At 43.6% G+C, this 17,049-nt stretch overlaps 1 protein-coding gene across 1 annotated transcript; it reads left to right on the top strand.

Annotated features, from left to right (window-relative positions):
• The first annotated feature begins 1,365 nt into the window (after nucleotides 1–1,365).
• Nucleotides 1,366–16,999, top strand: zgc:66484 (uncharacterized protein LOC327557 homolog). Its single transcript, XM_024388785.2, has 4 exons — nucleotides 1,366–1,465; nucleotides 13,856–15,048; nucleotides 15,554–15,743; nucleotides 16,478–16,999. Exons 1-3 carry the CDS (start codon nucleotides 1,445–1,447, stop codon nucleotides 15,726–15,728), a joined length of 1,389 nt encoding a protein of 462 aa, XP_024244553.1. The 5' UTR covers nucleotides 1,366–1,444; the 3' UTR covers nucleotides 15,729–15,743; nucleotides 16,478–16,999.
• Nucleotides 17,000–17,049: the final 50 nt, after the last annotated feature.

The following is a 17,049-nucleotide window of genomic DNA, read 5'->3' as shown; positions in this document are numbered from 1 at the left end:
TTTTGTTGTCAAGTTCCTTAAAATGTGCTGAGAATGTTCCAACACCAAGAAACTATCCTGCACCATTATCAGAAAGTTGTGGGAAGGTTGTATGCAAAATAACCATAGGCCACGCCTTAAGAAACATATGGTTCTCAGAACGTTATGTACTAGTTGGTTTAGTTGGGGTTCAGCTGTCTTCTATGTTGGGAATTCTGAAAATGCTTTACAATGACTCATTAAAATGTAGGCTACTATATAAATTGCTATATCTAGACCACACTGTTTTGTTTTAATTTTAAATTGAAAAAAAAAAAAATTCTCTCTGTGGAAAGTCTGTTCTATATTTAAATTAAATAAATTCACTACAATGATGTTGTAAACTTGATATTTGTCTGTGTGTTTGAGTAGGCCTGCTGTAAAAAAAAAAAAAATGTTTTACTAACATACTTTACATCAACTTCATACTGGTGCACCAATACCACAGAATGAAAGGTTGCTGGATCAAATCTCCAAGCCGATGAGGTAAAAATCAGTCATTCTGCCCCTGAGCAAGGCAATTAACCCATTGCTCCCTGGGCGGCGATATCGTTTAAGGCACCCCCCTCACCTCTCTGATTCACAGGGGTTGAGTTAAATGATGCAATAGACACATTTCAGTTGATTGCATTCAGTTGTACAGCTGACTTGGTATCCCCTTTTCCATTTCCCTATCAGTAATAAAATCAGTCATTGGTACCTGGCAATATTGCAAAATAATGTTCTAATAATGTCCAGAAGATGTCAGTAGCATAACAGTCACCAGGAAGAACATGCTGTCAAACAGCTGCTGTAGCTACATGTCCGGCTAGTTGTAATGAGGTCTGGATATGCATGAATGTACAAATTATGGAGCGCACAAATTAATAAAATAGAATCCCAGAGTGTTCTTAAGATGCCACTGCAAGATACATTTTATTTTGCGTTTTATAACGTGTTATAAAGAGGACTACCGAAGACATTCGAAGAACTCCTCCTTGTTCTAACTGTGCTAAACTGTATGGGTCCAAAGGCTAGCCTACCCAGTGTGAGATTTTAGTCCAGAATTTAAAGCAGAAATCACATGGAGAGGCATTGTCAACGGAGTCAGAATTTGCGTGAGAGAGTAGAGAGCATCAATCCATATACAGTGCATAGCGTATGACAATTTTAATTATCATGAGAATCCATATAAACAGTTGTTTTTGTTATGGTCGCTATGTAGCCCTTGTATATTATTGCTGTGTGTTCCTTTTTACTCAACTTAAAATGTCCTACGGGAGCCACCATACTTTAACTAACCAGTTATGTTAGCTCAACAATGTGAGGAGAGTTGTAGACACACCCAAGCAGTTTATAAAGACTTTAGTCTTCTTCTTCCTACATAACAGTATTCTCTCTTGAAATCTGAGTCCTTGAGTTTCACAGCCCAGCCTGCCTAGGCTATATGCTATCGAAATCAACACAGGTAGGCTGCAATTGTTTTCAATTATAAACTTGATTTGAGCCCTGAATGCTGATTCGCTGACAGCCGTGGTATATCAGACTGTATACCACAGGTATGACAAAACATGTATTTTTACTGCTCTAATTGCATTTGTAACCAGTTTCTAATAGCAATAAGGCACCTCAGGGGATTGTGGTATATGGCCAATATACCACGGCTAAGGGCTGTATCCAGGCACTCCGCATTACGTCGTGCCTATGAACAGCCCTTAGCTGTGGTATATTGGCCATATACCACACCCCTTCGTGCCTTATTGCTTAAATGTATAGCCTGTTTGACTGAAACCTTAGCTTACATCCCAATACATTTTAAACTACATATTTAGCTAGTCTACTTAGCATAGGGAAAATAGTCCTCTATACCACCCCACCACATTCCACTATTTAACCTATCTAATCCCACTCCAGACCAACGTCTGTGAAGTCAGAACAACACCCCCTGCAACTGTTATGCAGTAAAACTTCGCAGTCCCAAGTATTTCTCTGCTGCTGCCAACAACCTTTTATTTTCTGTGATTTAAAAAATTTAATAATTTATGCAGTACAATTGGCAACCATAGCTATGAATGCCAAGAAAACTACCTTACTGAAGCAAATACAGTATTCTTCCCATCACTCTCTATTAGTCTCTGCCTAATCGCAGGAATCCTCTCAGGATCCCTCACCCTGTACCCATCTTCCTCTACCACTCTCTTCACCACTTCCGCATACGACACTATCTGTACTACACTGACGGTAGCAACCTCATCCAAACTACACATTCCATCATCTCATGCGCTCTTGCACACTTCTCACATCTAGGACTCTCCCTCCTACTTACTGCTGCAACATGCCCATAAATTTGACCCATTAAACACCGAAGTATTTCACGGGATAACTCTCACTTCCTACCCTAACCTTATCTGCCAAAGATTACAACAAAACTCAACAGAACAGACAACTTATTTTCCGTTTCCCAACGCTCTCCGGCAGGATCTGTGTCGCAACCAGGGTTGGGGAGTAGCGTATTAAAAATGCTTTCACACTTCTTTGTTTTCTCAATGACATTTAAATCAACATTGAAAAAAGGTGCAAGTTTAAGTTTGTTCCACTTGAGCATGTCTGAGCACAAGTCAGAAACCACCATGATGACACACCAAATATGTTTGATGGATCGCTGGAAAAGATCAGGAATAGGTTTTTGTAACCAGGCTACAGTCCAAGCTATGTCTTACAGTGGTGCGACAGCTGTTGGCATCTAAAGATTAATCAACTTGAATAAATACTTGGAGGTAAGGACAACAGCAGTGGTATAGTCTAAAGGCGATACGGATATCACTTATTATTGATATCTACATAGCACATTGATGTGAATCACACTGCTGCTCTCTCATTTAGCTATTTGCGCCTAGCTATGGTGGTTGTTGTGGATGACTGTTCACCAATCTAAATGTCTATTTGCTCAATCTAATTCATGCTGATATTTTTTTTATCCATAGCCCTAATGGAAACATTAGCAATAACCCGCAGTTTTGATTATTAATTTAAAGGGGCAATCTGTAGTTGCTACATCCATTTTTGGACTCTCTCTCTCTCTCTCTCTCTCTCTCTATATATATATATGTATCTATATATATATATACTGTATATATATACTGTATATACGGTTGATGTCAGACGTTTACATACACCTTAGCCAAATACATTTAAACTCAGTTTTTCACAATTCCTGACATTTAATCCCAGTAAAATGCCATGTTTTAGGTCAGTTAGGATCATCACTTTATTTTAAGAATGTGAAAAGTCAGATTAATAGAGAGAATAATTTATTTCAGCTTTTATTTCTTTCATCACATTCCCAGTGGGTCAGAAGTTTACATACACTCAATTGGTATTTGGTAGCATTGCCTTCAAATTGTTTAAGTTGGGTCAAACGTTTCGGGTAACCTTCCACAAGCTTCCCACAATAAGTTGGGTGAATTTTGTCCCGTTCCTCCTGACAGAGCTGATGTAACTGAGTCAGATGTGTAGGCCTCCTTGCTCACACATGATTTTTCAGTTCTGTCCACAAATTTTCTATAGGATTGAGGTCAGGGCTTCATATGTGGATTTGCCCTTTAAACAGCTGCATATTATCAAGATATCAAAGTGTCACCAACAGAAAGATAAACAATAGGCCTATAGCAAATGCAGCACATGGCATTCATTTTTCACATGTAAATAGCACATTTCAGTAGTGCCCAAAGCAAATCAAATCAAATCAAATTTTATTTGTCACATACGCATGGTTAGCAGATGTTAATGCGAGTGTAGCGAAATGCTTGTGCTTCTAGTTCCGACAATGCAGTAATAACGAGCAAGTAATCTAACTAACAATTCCAAAAAAAACTACTGTCATACACAGTGTAAGGGGATAAAGAATATGTACATAAGGATATATGAATGAGTGATGGTACAGAGCAGCATAGGCAAGATACAGTAGATGATATCGAGTACAGTATATACATATGAGATAAGTATGTAAACCAAGTGGCATAGTTAAAGTGGCTAGTGATACATGTATTACATAAGGATGCAGTCGATGATATAGAGTACAGTATCAACGTATGCATATGAGATGAACAATGTAGGGTAAGTAACATTATATAAGGTAGCATTGTTTAAAGTGGCTAGTGATATATTTACATCATTTCCCATCAATTCCCATGATTAAAGTGGCTGGAGAAGAGTCAGTGTCATTGACAGTGTGTTGGCAGTAGCCACTCAATGTTAGTGGTGGCTGTTTAACAGTCTGATGGCCTTGAGATAGAAGCTGTTTTTCAGTCTCTCGGTCCCAGCTTTGATGCACCTGTACTGACCTCGCCTTCTGGATGGCAGCGGGGTGAACAGGCAGTGGCTCGGTGGTTGATGTCCTTGATGATCTTTATGGCCTTCCTGTAGCATCGGGTGGTGTAGGTGTCCTGGAGGGCAGGTAGTTTGCCCCCGGTGATGCGTTGTGCAGACCTCACTACCCTCTGGAGAGCCTTACGGTTGAGGGCGGTGCAGTTGCCATACCAGGCGGTGATACAGCCCGCCAGGATGCTCTCGATTGTGCATCTGTAGAAGTTTGTGAGTGCTTTTGGTGACAAGCCGAATTTCTTCAGCCTCCTGAGGTTGAAGAGGCGCTGCTGCGCCTTCCTCACGATGCTGTCTGTGTGAGTGGACCAATTCAGTTTGTCTGTGATGTGTATGCCGAGGAACTTAAAACTTGCTACCCTCTCCACTACTGTTCCATCGATGTGGATGGGGGTGTTCCCTCTGCTGTTTCCTGAAGTCCACAATCATCTCCTTAGTTTTGTTGACGTTGAGTGTGAGGTTATTTTCCTGACACCACACTCCGAGGGCCCTCACCTCCTCCCTGTAGGCCGTCTCGTCGTTGTTGGTAATCAAGCCTACCACTGTTGTGTCGTCCGCAAACTTGATGAATGAGTTGGAGGCGTGCATGGCCACGCAGTCGTGGGTGAACAGGGAGTACAGGAGAGGGCTCAGAACGCACCCTTGTGGGGCCCCAGTGTTGAGGATCAGCGGGGAGGAGATGTTGTTGCCTACCCTCACCACCTGGGGCGGCCCGTCAGGAAGTCCAGTACCCAGTTGCACAGGGCGGGGTCGAGACCCAGGGTCTCGAGCTTGATGACGAGCTTGGAGGGTACTATGGTGTTGAATGCCGAGCTGTAGTCGATGAACAGCATTCTCACATAGGTATTCCTCTTGTCCAGATGGGTTAGGGCAGTGTGCAGTGTGGTTGAGATTGCATCGTCTGTGGACCTATTTGGGCGGTAAGCAAATTGGAGTGGGTCAAGGGTGTCAGGTAGGGTGGAGGTGATATGGTCCTTGACTAGTCTCTCAAAGCACTTCATGATGACGGATGTGAGTGCTACGGGGCGGTAGTCGTTTAGCTCAGTTACCTTAGCTTTCTTGGGAACAGGAACAATGGTGGCCCTCTTGAAGCATGTGGGAACAGCAGACTGGTATAGGGATTGATTGAATATGTCCGTAAACACACCGGCCAGCTGGTCTGCGCATGCTCTGAGGGCGCGGCTGGGGATGCCGTCTGGGCCTGCAGCCTTGCGAGGGTTAACACGTTTAAATGTCTTACTCACTTCGGCTGCAGTGAAGGAGAGACCGCATGTTTCCGTTGCAGGCCGTGTCAGTGGCACTGTATTGTCCTCAAAGTGGGCAAAAAGTTATTTAGTCTGCCTGGGAGCAAGACATCCTGGTCCGTGACTGGGCTGGGTTTCTTCCTGTAGTCCGTGATTGACTGTAGACCCTGCCACATACCTCTTGTGTCTGAGCCGTTGAATTGAGATTCTACTTTGTCTCTGTACTGGCGCTTAGCTTGTTTGATAGCCTTGCGGAGGGAATAGCTGCACTGTTTGTATTCAGTCATGTTACCAGACACCTTGCCCTGATTAAAAGCAGTGGTTCGTGCCTTCAGTTTCACACGAATACTGCCATCAATCCACGGTTTCTGGTTAGGGAATGTTTTAATCGTTGCTATGGGAACGACATCTTCAACGCACGTTCTAATGAACTCGCACACCGTATCAGCGTATTCGTCAATGTTGTTATCTGACGCAATACGAAACATCTCCCAGTCCACGTGATGGAAGCAGTCTTGGAGTGTGGAGTCAGCTTGGTCGGACCAGCGTTGGACAGACCTCAGCGTGGGAGCTTCTTGTTTTAGTTTCTGTCTGTAGGCAGGGATCAACAAAATGGAGTCGTGGTCAGCTTTTCCGAAAGGGGGGCGGGGCAGGGCCTTATATGCGTCGCGGAAGTTAGAGTAACAATGATCCAGGGTCTTTCCACCCCTGGTTGCGCAATCGATATGCTGATAAAATTTAGGGAGTCTTGTTTTCAGATTAGCCTTGTTAAAATCCCCAGCTACAATGAATGCAGCCTCCGGATAAATCGTTTCCAGTTTGCAGAGAGTTAAATAAAGTTCGTTCAGAGCCATCGATGTGTCTGCTTGGGGGGATATATACGGCTGTGATTATAATCGAAGAGAATTCTCTTGGTAGATAATGCGGTCTACATTTGATTGTGAGGAATTCTAAATCAGGTGAACAGAAGGATTTGAGTTCCTGTATGTTTCTTTCATCACACCATGTCACGTTGGCCATAAGACATACGCCCCCCGCCCGTCTTCTTACCAGAAAGATGTTTGCTTCTGTCGGCGCGATGCGTGGAGAAACCCGCTGGCTGCACCGCTTCGGATTGCGTCTCTCCAGTGAGCCATGTTTCCGTGAAGCAAAGAACGTTACAGTCTCTGATGTCCCTCTGGAATGCTACCCTTGCTCGGATTTCATCAACCTTGTTGTCAAGAGACTGGACATTGGCAAGAAGAATGCTAGGGAGTGGTGCACGATGTGCCCGTCTCCGGAGTCTGACCAGAAGACCGCTTCGTTTCCCTCTTTTTCTGAGTCGTTTTTTTTTTGGTCGCTGCATGTGATCCACTCGGTTACACTGGTTGTAAGGCAGAACACAGGATCCGCGTCGCGAAAAACATATTCTTGGTCGTACTGATGGTGAGTTGACGCTGATCTTATATTCAGTAGTTCTTCTCGGCTGTATGTAAAGAAACCTAAGATGACCTGGGGTACTAGTGTAAGAAATAACACGTGAAAAAAACAAAAAACTGCATAGTTTCCTAGGAATGCGAAGCGAGGCGGCCATCTCTGTCGGCGCCGGAAGTACAGCATGCCATTCCATGAGGGCAGCATTATTTTCAACTTGAACCAGTGAGGCCAATCAGTCCTCCATGACAACAAAATCATAAGCAATAGAGTAGGCCTGGCTAATAAGTCCTTAGTTTTTGGGTTATGCTCAGGTAAAGCAATTTGGCTAATCTATACTTCCATATTTCCAAGTCCTATTCTTGAAGATCAAGGGGTATAACATTTACTGGAATGACTGTAATTCTGATAGACTTTGGTTTTTAATGTAAAGATGTAATTTATAATTTAATCGTATTATGTAGAAGGTAATGGGTTAAAAGCAGCCTACATAACCAACCCATAAAGTAAAATTGTACATCCATATATGGCCAGCTATGTAAACTTGAACATTGATTTATTCTGCAATAGATGTCGTTCAATTGGTAACATACATTTTTATCTTCTTCTAATGCCTCTAAAGGGGAAGGTCATCTAAAAGTAACTGAATGTAATCAGATTGTTACTGACTTTGGATAATCCAAAAGTTACATAACTGATTACAATTTTGGACAGGTAACTAGTAACTAACAGATTACATTTAGAAAGTCACCTACCCAACCTTGGTCGCAACAAATGGCGAACAGACACCGGGAATCTTCACTTTCAACTGATCTTCCTCAACATTTAATGCTACCCACGTTATCACTCCTTTCAAAGGTGCCCTGCTCTGGAGATCAAAGCAAGTCACATTTATTGTCTCTAATCGCGTGACCCGGAGCACCCGCTCCCCCTGGGCTGAAGAAACACAACAAATCATCCCTAGTCCACTCCTAGTTACTTTCACCAACTCAACAGTCTTCCTATTTCGCAACAAAGCATCCTTCACTCATGCTGCCAAACATACCCTTGTAAAACTGACCATCCTACCAGTCCTCGACTTTGGCGATGTCATTTACAAAATAGCCTCCAATACCCTACTCAACAAGTTGGATGCAGTCTATCACAGTGCAATCCGTTTTATCACCAAAGCCCCATATACTACCCACCATTGCGACCTGTACGCTCTCGTTGGCTGGCCCTCGCTTCATACTCGTCGCCAAACCCACTGGCTCCATGTCATCTACAAGACCCTGCTAGGTAAAGTCCCCCCTTATCTCAGCTCGCTGGTCACCATAGCAGCACCCACCTGTAGCACACGCTCCAGCAGGTATATCTCTCTAGTCACCCCCAAAACCAATTCTTTCTTTGGCCGCCTCTCCTTCCAGTTCTCTGCTGCCAATGACTGGAACGAACTACAAAAATCTCTGAAACTGGAAACACTTATCTCCCTCACTAGCTTTAAGCACCAACTGTCAGAGCAGCTCACAGATTACTGCACCTGTACATAGCCCACCTATAATTTAGCCCAAACAACTACCTCTTTCCCAACTGTATTTAATTTTAATTTATTTATTTATTTTGCTCCTTTGCACCCCATTATTTTTATTTCTACTTTGCACATTCTTCCATTGCAAAACTACCATTCCAGTGTTTTACTTGCTATATTGTATTTACTTTGCCACCATGGCCTTTTTTGCCTTTACCTCCCTTCTCACCTCATTTGCTCACATTGTATATAGACTTGTTTATACTGTATTATTGACTGTATGTTTGTTTTACTCCATGTGTAACTCTGTGTCGTTGTATCTGTCGAACTGCTTTGCTTTATCTTGGCCAGGTCGCAATTGTAAATGAGAACTTGTTCTCAACTTGCCTACCTGGTTAAATAAAGGTAAAATAAAAAAATAAAAAAAAACTCTTCTCCACTCAACCTACCACCACATATTGATCAGCCAAAATGGAAGGATCCATTCTCTACACAAATATCACTCGCGCTGGCCCAGAATCATCCTTTACATCCTCGGACACGGCCCGACCTTGGTGGTCCTCACTGCAGGAACTTCATCCACACTCTCGTCAGGGCCCATCACTGAGCTACTGAAACACGTATCCCTTTTTTTGTACTTGAAACCAACCTTCCTTGTCACACTGCTTCCCTCTACACTCAACTTCTTCTCAACAGTCATCACTGCACCTGCCACCACATCTAATTCATCTTCACACTCGTCCTACTCCATTTCCTAAAGTTCTTCCAAAAGTTCTGTGAAATCCCTCATTCCATATTCCCTCAAACGTTTCCACTGCTTTCCTTTTTTTCTTGTCCATTATCTTCTCCTTCACTAGATCTTTTAGAAGGCCTGTGTTATCCTCCACTCCATGTCTATTAATAATATGCTCCACTTTCTTCCTTATTTCCTTTTCTGCCATCTTCTAAAGTCGCTCCTGTTCTCCCTTACCAGTATTGCTCCGCATAGATGCTAGGAAAAATAAAGTTACCAGTCAAAAGTTTGGACACACTACTCATTCCACTGTTTTCCTTTATTTTTCCACATTGTAGAATAATAGTGAAAATATCAAAACTCTAAAATCACATATGGAATCATGTAGTAACCAAACAAGTGTTAAACAGATCAAAATATATTTTATGTTTGAGATTCTTCAAAGGAGCCACCCTTTGCCTTGATGACAGTTTTGTACACTCTTGGCATTCTTTCAACCAGCTTCATGAGGTAGTCACCGGTCTCTCTCTCATGAGGACCGCCACAGGAAAGGAAGATCCAGAATTAACTCTGCTGCAGAGGATAAGTTCATTAGAGTTACCAGCCTCAGAAATTGCAGCCCAAATAAGTGCTTCACAGAGTGTTCAAGTAACAGACACATCTCAACATCAACTGTTCAGAGGCGACTGCATAAATCAGGCCTTCATGGTTGACTTCCTGCAAAGAAACCACTACTAAAGGACACCAATAAGAAGAGGATACTTATTTGGGCCAATAAACATGAGCAATGGACATTAGACTGGTGGAAATCTATCCTTTGGTCTAATGAGTCCAAATTTGAGATGCTTGGTTCCAACCGCCGTGTCTTTGTGAGACGCGGAGTAGGTGAATGGATGATCTCCGCATGTGTGGTTCCCACCGTGAAGCATGGAGGAGGAGCATGTGATGGTGCTTTGCTGGTGACATTGTCTGTGATTTATTTACAATTCAAGGCACACATAACCAGCATGGCTACTACAGCATTCTGCAGCAATATGCCATCACATCTGGTTTGAACTTAGTGGGACCATTTGTTTTTCAACAGGACAATGACCCAACACACCTCCAGGCTGTGTAAGGGCTATTTGACATAAAAGGAGAGTGATGAAGTGCTGCATCAGATGACCTGGCCACAATCCCCCGACCTCAACCCAATTGAGATGGTTTGGGATGAGTTGGACCACAGAGGGAAGGAAAAGCAGCCAACAAGTGCTCAGCATATGTGGGAACTCGTTCAAGACTGTTGGAAAAGCATTCCAGGTGAAGCTGGTTGAGATGCCAAGAGTGTGCAAAGCTCACAGGCTGTCTGTTTTCTTTCAGTCCCTAACATGCAGTTAGATGTTGGAACATTGCTGCGGGGAGTTGCTTCTGTTCAGCCACAAGAGCAATAGTGAGGTCGGAAACTGATGTTGGCCTATTAGGCCTGGCTCGCAGTCTGTGTTCCAATTCATCCCAAAGGTGTTCAATGGGGATGAGGTCAGGTTTCTGTGCAAGCCAGTCAAGTTCTTCCTCACCGATCTTGACAAACCATTTCTGTATGGACCTCGCTTTGTGCACAGGGGCATTGACATGCTGAAACAGGAAAGGGCCTTCCCCAAACTGTTGCCACAAAGTTGGAAGCACAGAATCGTCTCGAATGCCATTGTGTGCTGTGGCGTTAAGATTTCCCTTCACTGTAACTAAGGGGCCTAGTCCAAACCATGAAAAACAGCCCCAGACCATTATTTATTCTTCAACAAACTTCACAGTTAGCACTATGCATTGGTCGTCTCGAATGACATTGTGTGCTGTAGAGTTAAGATTTCCCTTCACTGGAACTAAGAGGCCTAGTCCAAACCATGAAAAACAGCCCCAGACCATTATTTATTCTTCAACAAACTTCACAGTTGGCACTATGCATTGGTGCAGGTAGCGTTCTCCTGGCATCCGCCAAACCCAGAATTGTCCGTCGGTCTGCTAGATGATGAAGCGTGATTCCTCACTCCAGAGAGCGCGTTTCCACTGCTCCCGAGTCCAATGGCGTCGAGCTTTACACCATTCCAGCTGAAGCTTGGCATTGCACATGGTGATCTTAGGCTTGTTTGCAGTTGCTTGGCCATGGAAACCCATTTCATGAAGCTCCCGAAGAACAATTATTGTGTTGATGTCCCTTCCAGAGGCAGTTTGTACCTCACTACTGAGTGTTGCAACTGAGGACAGACGATTTTGATGCGCTACGCACTTCAACACTTGGCTGTTCCATTCTGTGACTTCGCGGCTGAGCTGTTGTTACTGCTAAACGTTTCCACTTAACAATAACAGGGGCAGAAATGTTACAAACTGACAGGTCGCATCTTATGATGGTGCCACGTTAAAAGTGTGTCGGAACATGGGGGGTGAACAAGATGAATTGCTTTTTTGGGATGGAAATGTTGATATGTTTTCTTTTCCGGCTTTTAATCTTCAACAGCTCTTAGACAAAGCTTGCCATGACTGTGAAAATTATATATTCTGAATCGGGGAGGATGGATAACAATCCACTTTTTGTTTGTTGTTGAAATTGAGTTATTTTTTAAATTTATTTTTTACTTTCAATTTTACACAAAGCGTACCATGACTATGAAAAGTACACAGCTCTGGAAAAAATTAAGAGACCACTGCATTTTACTATTTCTAGGTATGTGTTTGGTTTATTCTATAAACTACTGACAACATTTATCCCAAATATTACCAGAGCAGAAGGAAGCATGTTTTCTTCCTCCACCAAATTTCACAGTGGGTGCGAGACACTGTGGCTTGTAGGCCTCTCCAGGTCTCGCACTCACTGTGAAATTTGGTGGAGGATCGGTGACGATCTGGGGGTGCTTCAGCAAGGCTGGAATCGGGAAGATTTGTCTTTGTGAAGGACGCATGAATCAAGCCACGTACAAGGTTGTGAAAACTTGATTCGGTTTCCTCCTGAACTAGACTTAATGGCTTGTCGGTTAAAAAAAATGGGGAAAATATTTGTGCTCTCTTAATATAAAATAATTTCCCACCACCATTTTCAGGATTTTCTGACAACTTCCGGATGTTGCACACCTCGTGAGTCTTGTTTACCACTGGCTGAACACGCACCACAACATCAGGAAGTAGCATTAGCCACATACAGTGTGGTGGACATGTGTGTTTTATTAACAGTATAGTACGCAAATTTCCCATATTTTGTTCCATAGACGAGCTATTAAATCTAGTTAAGGAGGAAACCGATGCCTTCGCAGCCAGAATAAAGGATGCTTTATGTATGTCAGTCCATGGAGGGGACACGAGTGTATTACCGTCGAGGCTGACAGCGTTGGCACCTAGAGGTAATACGACATCAGGAAGAACTATGCCAACTAGGAGTCGGCGCTAGGTATGAGAGAAATTGATACACTGTACATTGTAGAGTTCAAAAACATCGCTAGCCAAACACAACCCGTTCTCGCTAAGCGAGCAATTGAATTAAAGGGCAACTACACCCTCCAAATGTACTGTATTGATTGTTCCCAGACCTCAAACGTGCTCCTGATGTGGTTTAAGCATTGTTGTGATTTTGAGAGTGAAAATATGAAAAAACGAGGAAGACTCGAAAACCAGGACAAATTTAACCGGGAAAACAGAATTGACCAAAATAGTGTATTGCAATCTGGGCAGACTGAGTCGACACCTAGAGGTAATACGACATCAGGAAGAACTACGCCCACCAGGACACTCAGCGCTAGGTCTCGGCGATAAATTGAGAACAGCGACACATTTCTAACACTTTGTATTTTTTTTGTACACTTTTAACATAGGCTCAGGCCCGGGTGTGAACTCCTATCCCAGCCATAATGCCTTGCATTATGCCTGTGAATAAAACACTTCAAGTGTGGCTTAGAGGCAACTTGAATCAAACAAATGCGGGGTGTCTTCAAAATACTATTCATATTATGCATAAAACGAACAAAATGTAATCATTTGTATGGGTTATATTGATTAGCCATTGGCTCAACTCGCCAAAGGGCACAATTTACCCCAAAGCAACCATTTTGACTATATTAGCCCACACAGCTACAAGGATAAACTTTCGTGATAGGTTTAGGACCTCATCTTGTAGCTTATAGAGACCCCAACTAATGTATGAAACAGTTTTAAGACCATGTATTTTGGCTTAGATACAAGCATCATGAAACCTATAACACAATACATTCATTGGACTTGATTAATACCTTTTTTTACCTCCATTTTTCCATGTGGTTTCTTCCTTCACAGACTCCATAACATGATGACATCTTCTTAAATATTTGGTCACATGATTCATTTTGTGTATAGTTTCCTAGAAACAAAGAGTGACTCAACTAAACCTTTGGCATGACTTACCCCACTGTCCCTTACATTTTTGGCTAAACTTTTGAGCAACTGAAATGGTCTATTATTTGTTGTTAAACAGCTGCACAAATACAGCATGCAATTGGAAAGTTTAGTTTTTGGTGAAGGAATGTGTCCCAAGCAATTCTATGGTGACAGGGCAAAAACTGTACCATTCTCACCTCCTTCCCTCAGGAGACAGCTCACTGCAGAATGAGTCCACACAGTGCTGCCAGAGTGGTGGTGGTTGGTGCTGGTCTATCAGGCTTATCTGCAGCTTCCACCCTGGTGAAAGCTGGCTTTCGGCACATCCATGTCCTGGAGGCTATGAGCAGGCCCGGAGGCCGGGTCTACACCACAAGACCCTTTGGCCAGAATGTAATTGAGCTGGGGGCCAACTGGATCCACGGTCAGGAGGCCAACCCTCTTTTCCTGCTAGCCCAGGAGCAGGGCCTGCTGCTGGAGGAGAGAGGCTCAGCCAGCATCATGTGCCTGCCAGGCTCAGTCACCCCTAGGGACTACTTCTTCCGTGAAAGCAGGCGACAGCTTCCGGTGGACGAGGTGGAGCAGGTGTGTTCCTTTTTCAGCGGGCTCACCTCCAGGGCCTTCGAATCAGAGTTGGAGCCTAGGCACAGCAGTCAGAGCCTGGGGGGCTACCTGGATGAGGAGTTCGCCCAGTCACCCCTGGCGGCCTTGGAGGACGGCCCGAGGGTATTCGAGTGGTGCAAGAGGAGCGAATGCACAGATGAGGCCAGCTCCTCCCTCTATGAGGTGTCTGCCTCGCAGCTGGGTCACTATGTGGCCTTGGAGGGGGGCTTCTTCAATTCTCTGGGCCCCGGAGGCTATCAGGCCCTAGCAGACACCCTCTTGGTCAACCTTCCGCCTGGAGCCTTGCTGTGTGACAGGCCGGTACACAGCATCCACTGGGCCCTGCAGGAGGAGAAGAACCACACCCGTCCAGTCAGAGTGCTGTGCCAGGGGGGACAGTGCTTCATGGCAGACCACGTCATCGTGACCGTCCCTTTAGGCTTCCTGAAAGAGAATGCCGTGGCCATGTTTGAGCCAGCCCTCCCCAAGTCCAAGGCCGACGCCATTGAGAGACTGGGCTTCGGCACAGTGGACAAGATTTACCTGCGGTTCGAGGACAGGTTCTGGCCCCACGACTGTGCCGGGATCCAGCTGGTGTGGGACGCTGGGCCCGAGGATGAGGAGGTATACCAGCACTCTCAGTCAGAGGGTGGAGCCTGGAGAGACATGTGGTATAAGAAGATCTGTGGCTTTGACACGGTGGCCCGCCATCCCACAGTCCTCTGCGGCTGGATCACAGGCCGGGAGGCCAGACACATGGAGAGCCTGGACGAGAAGATAGTGGGAGAGGTGTGTGTAAGGTGTGTATCAGGTCTGCTTATCAATCAGGTGCACAGGTCAAAGGTTCAATCATTGAGTGTGTGGGAGAGAGTTGTGGCCATCATATCTCATCACTGAGATATGTGACATTCATGTTGAACCTTTCACCCTGCCTTTAAGGTGGTGTCTGTAGATGGCCTCAGATTCCATGCTTTTTATGCCCTTAAATACCCTATAATGGTTTACCACACTAATATTTAAGGACATTTTATTCTGCTATTGTTTTGTGCTTGATGACAAAAGTGACTTTGTAAAGAAAACTCTTAAGTAAAATAAGCTATTCTTATTTTTAAACAACCTATTTTGCAACATTCAAGCATGAGCTATTGCTCACAAAGCAAAAAAACTGTGTGAGAATGCATGCATGAAGAATTAAATCAGAAACACACAGTCATCACTTTTAATCCCATCATTAGTCAGCTATTCTTTTGGCAAACTGTGTGAGAATGTTCAGGATGAGTAACAGTCAGGCTTGTGTTTTGACAGAATGCTCAGGTCCTTCACTGGCTGGTCAGTACCAGAGCCAGCCCAGGTCCTGATGTCCAAGTGGGGGAGTGAGCGTTTTGTCCGTGGGTCATATACGTACCCCCCTCCAGGAGTGGACGCTGTGAGGGAACACACAGCCCTGGCAGCCCCTCTTCCTTTGCCCTGTGAGGCTTGATACTCACAGGCAAAGGTACAGTACATGACGTTCACAACCCTTCCGGAGCGCACATGATTCTGACAACAACTTTCATGTACAGTTGGCAACACTTTAAAATGAAGATAGCTTCTAGTAACATTAAGCATGCTTCTAACTGCTCATTATTGCAATAACTAATATCATTGACATACCTACTTCCTAATAACATGTTAGTAAGCATGTACAGTAGTTTGACATGGCTAATATTGGTACACACACAGTCAAGTTTGTAAGTGTATGAACCAGCGATATGTCTCTTAAGTTAGCTAACTTGCATTTGAGATGGCATCAATTAAGCCACGGTATCACTCAGAATGATCTCAGTCAATATTCATTTTATGGTCGGCAAGCTGACCCTTAATCAGATTTTATGCAGGAGATATTTTTGTTCAGTATCTGCATTTGAAGCCAATATCATATACCAAATACCAACTGAGTTGGTGGTACTTTGTAGACTGTGACCTCTTTTTTTTTTAAACGATGCGTTGTAGAATTGCACAATATACACATGTGATTTACAGTAAAGATAATACTCAGTGACCAAAGTTTGTGTGTTTGTGTCTGTCAGTCCTGGGGTCAATTCAGTTTTCAATTTAATCAGTCAATTCAGTGAATTAAAATTATATTCATGAAATGGAAATTATCCATTGTTTTCTATGAAGATTTTTCAATTGATGAATAGAATTTCAACTTACTCCCCGAATTGACCTCTACTCTGGTATGTTCAGCCTCTTCAGGTGCTGTTTGCTGGCGAGGCCACCCACGTGAACTTCTACACCACCACTCATGGGGCCTACATGACGGGCATCAGAGAAGCACAAAGACTCATTGACCATTACGCCGATAGTGAGCCCCGATTCCTCTAACGAGTGATACACAAAATGCGTAATTTACTAAGAACTCTAGCTTGTCAGCAGGTTACTAATACTGATGAAATTACCATGAATTGTTTTCGATATCTAGTAAGCAGCTGCTTGAAATCATTAGCCACTCTGAATGTCGCCACTATGGATTCAGCTGTGGACTTTGGTCACCATCATGCGATTGTGTTGAAGTTGAAGTGCTTTGTAATTGTAGTTGTATGTCACAGTATCAGTTCTTTCTTTTAGGGATTGGTTAGCATACTAAGATTGCCTGACTCATAATGTAATGACCTTTTTCCTTTTTTCGTGTAACTTGAAACCGTAGCTGTAATTTTAAATGACACCTTTTTTGTTGTTGACAAATACATTTTTTGTGTGATGAATATATTAATTGGATCCCAATTAGATACGCCACACTGCCATTTGTTTTCACATTC

Source organism: Oncorhynchus tshawytscha, linkage group LG26, assembly GCF_018296145.1.
Source record: "Oncorhynchus tshawytscha isolate Ot180627B linkage group LG26, Otsh_v2.0, whole genome shotgun sequence".
Classification (NCBI taxonomy): domain Eukaryota; kingdom Metazoa; phylum Chordata; class Actinopteri; order Salmoniformes; family Salmonidae; genus Oncorhynchus; species Oncorhynchus tshawytscha.
The sequence above is the reverse complement of the archived record's forward strand: the minus strand, read 5'-3'. Positions and strand labels throughout refer to the sequence as shown.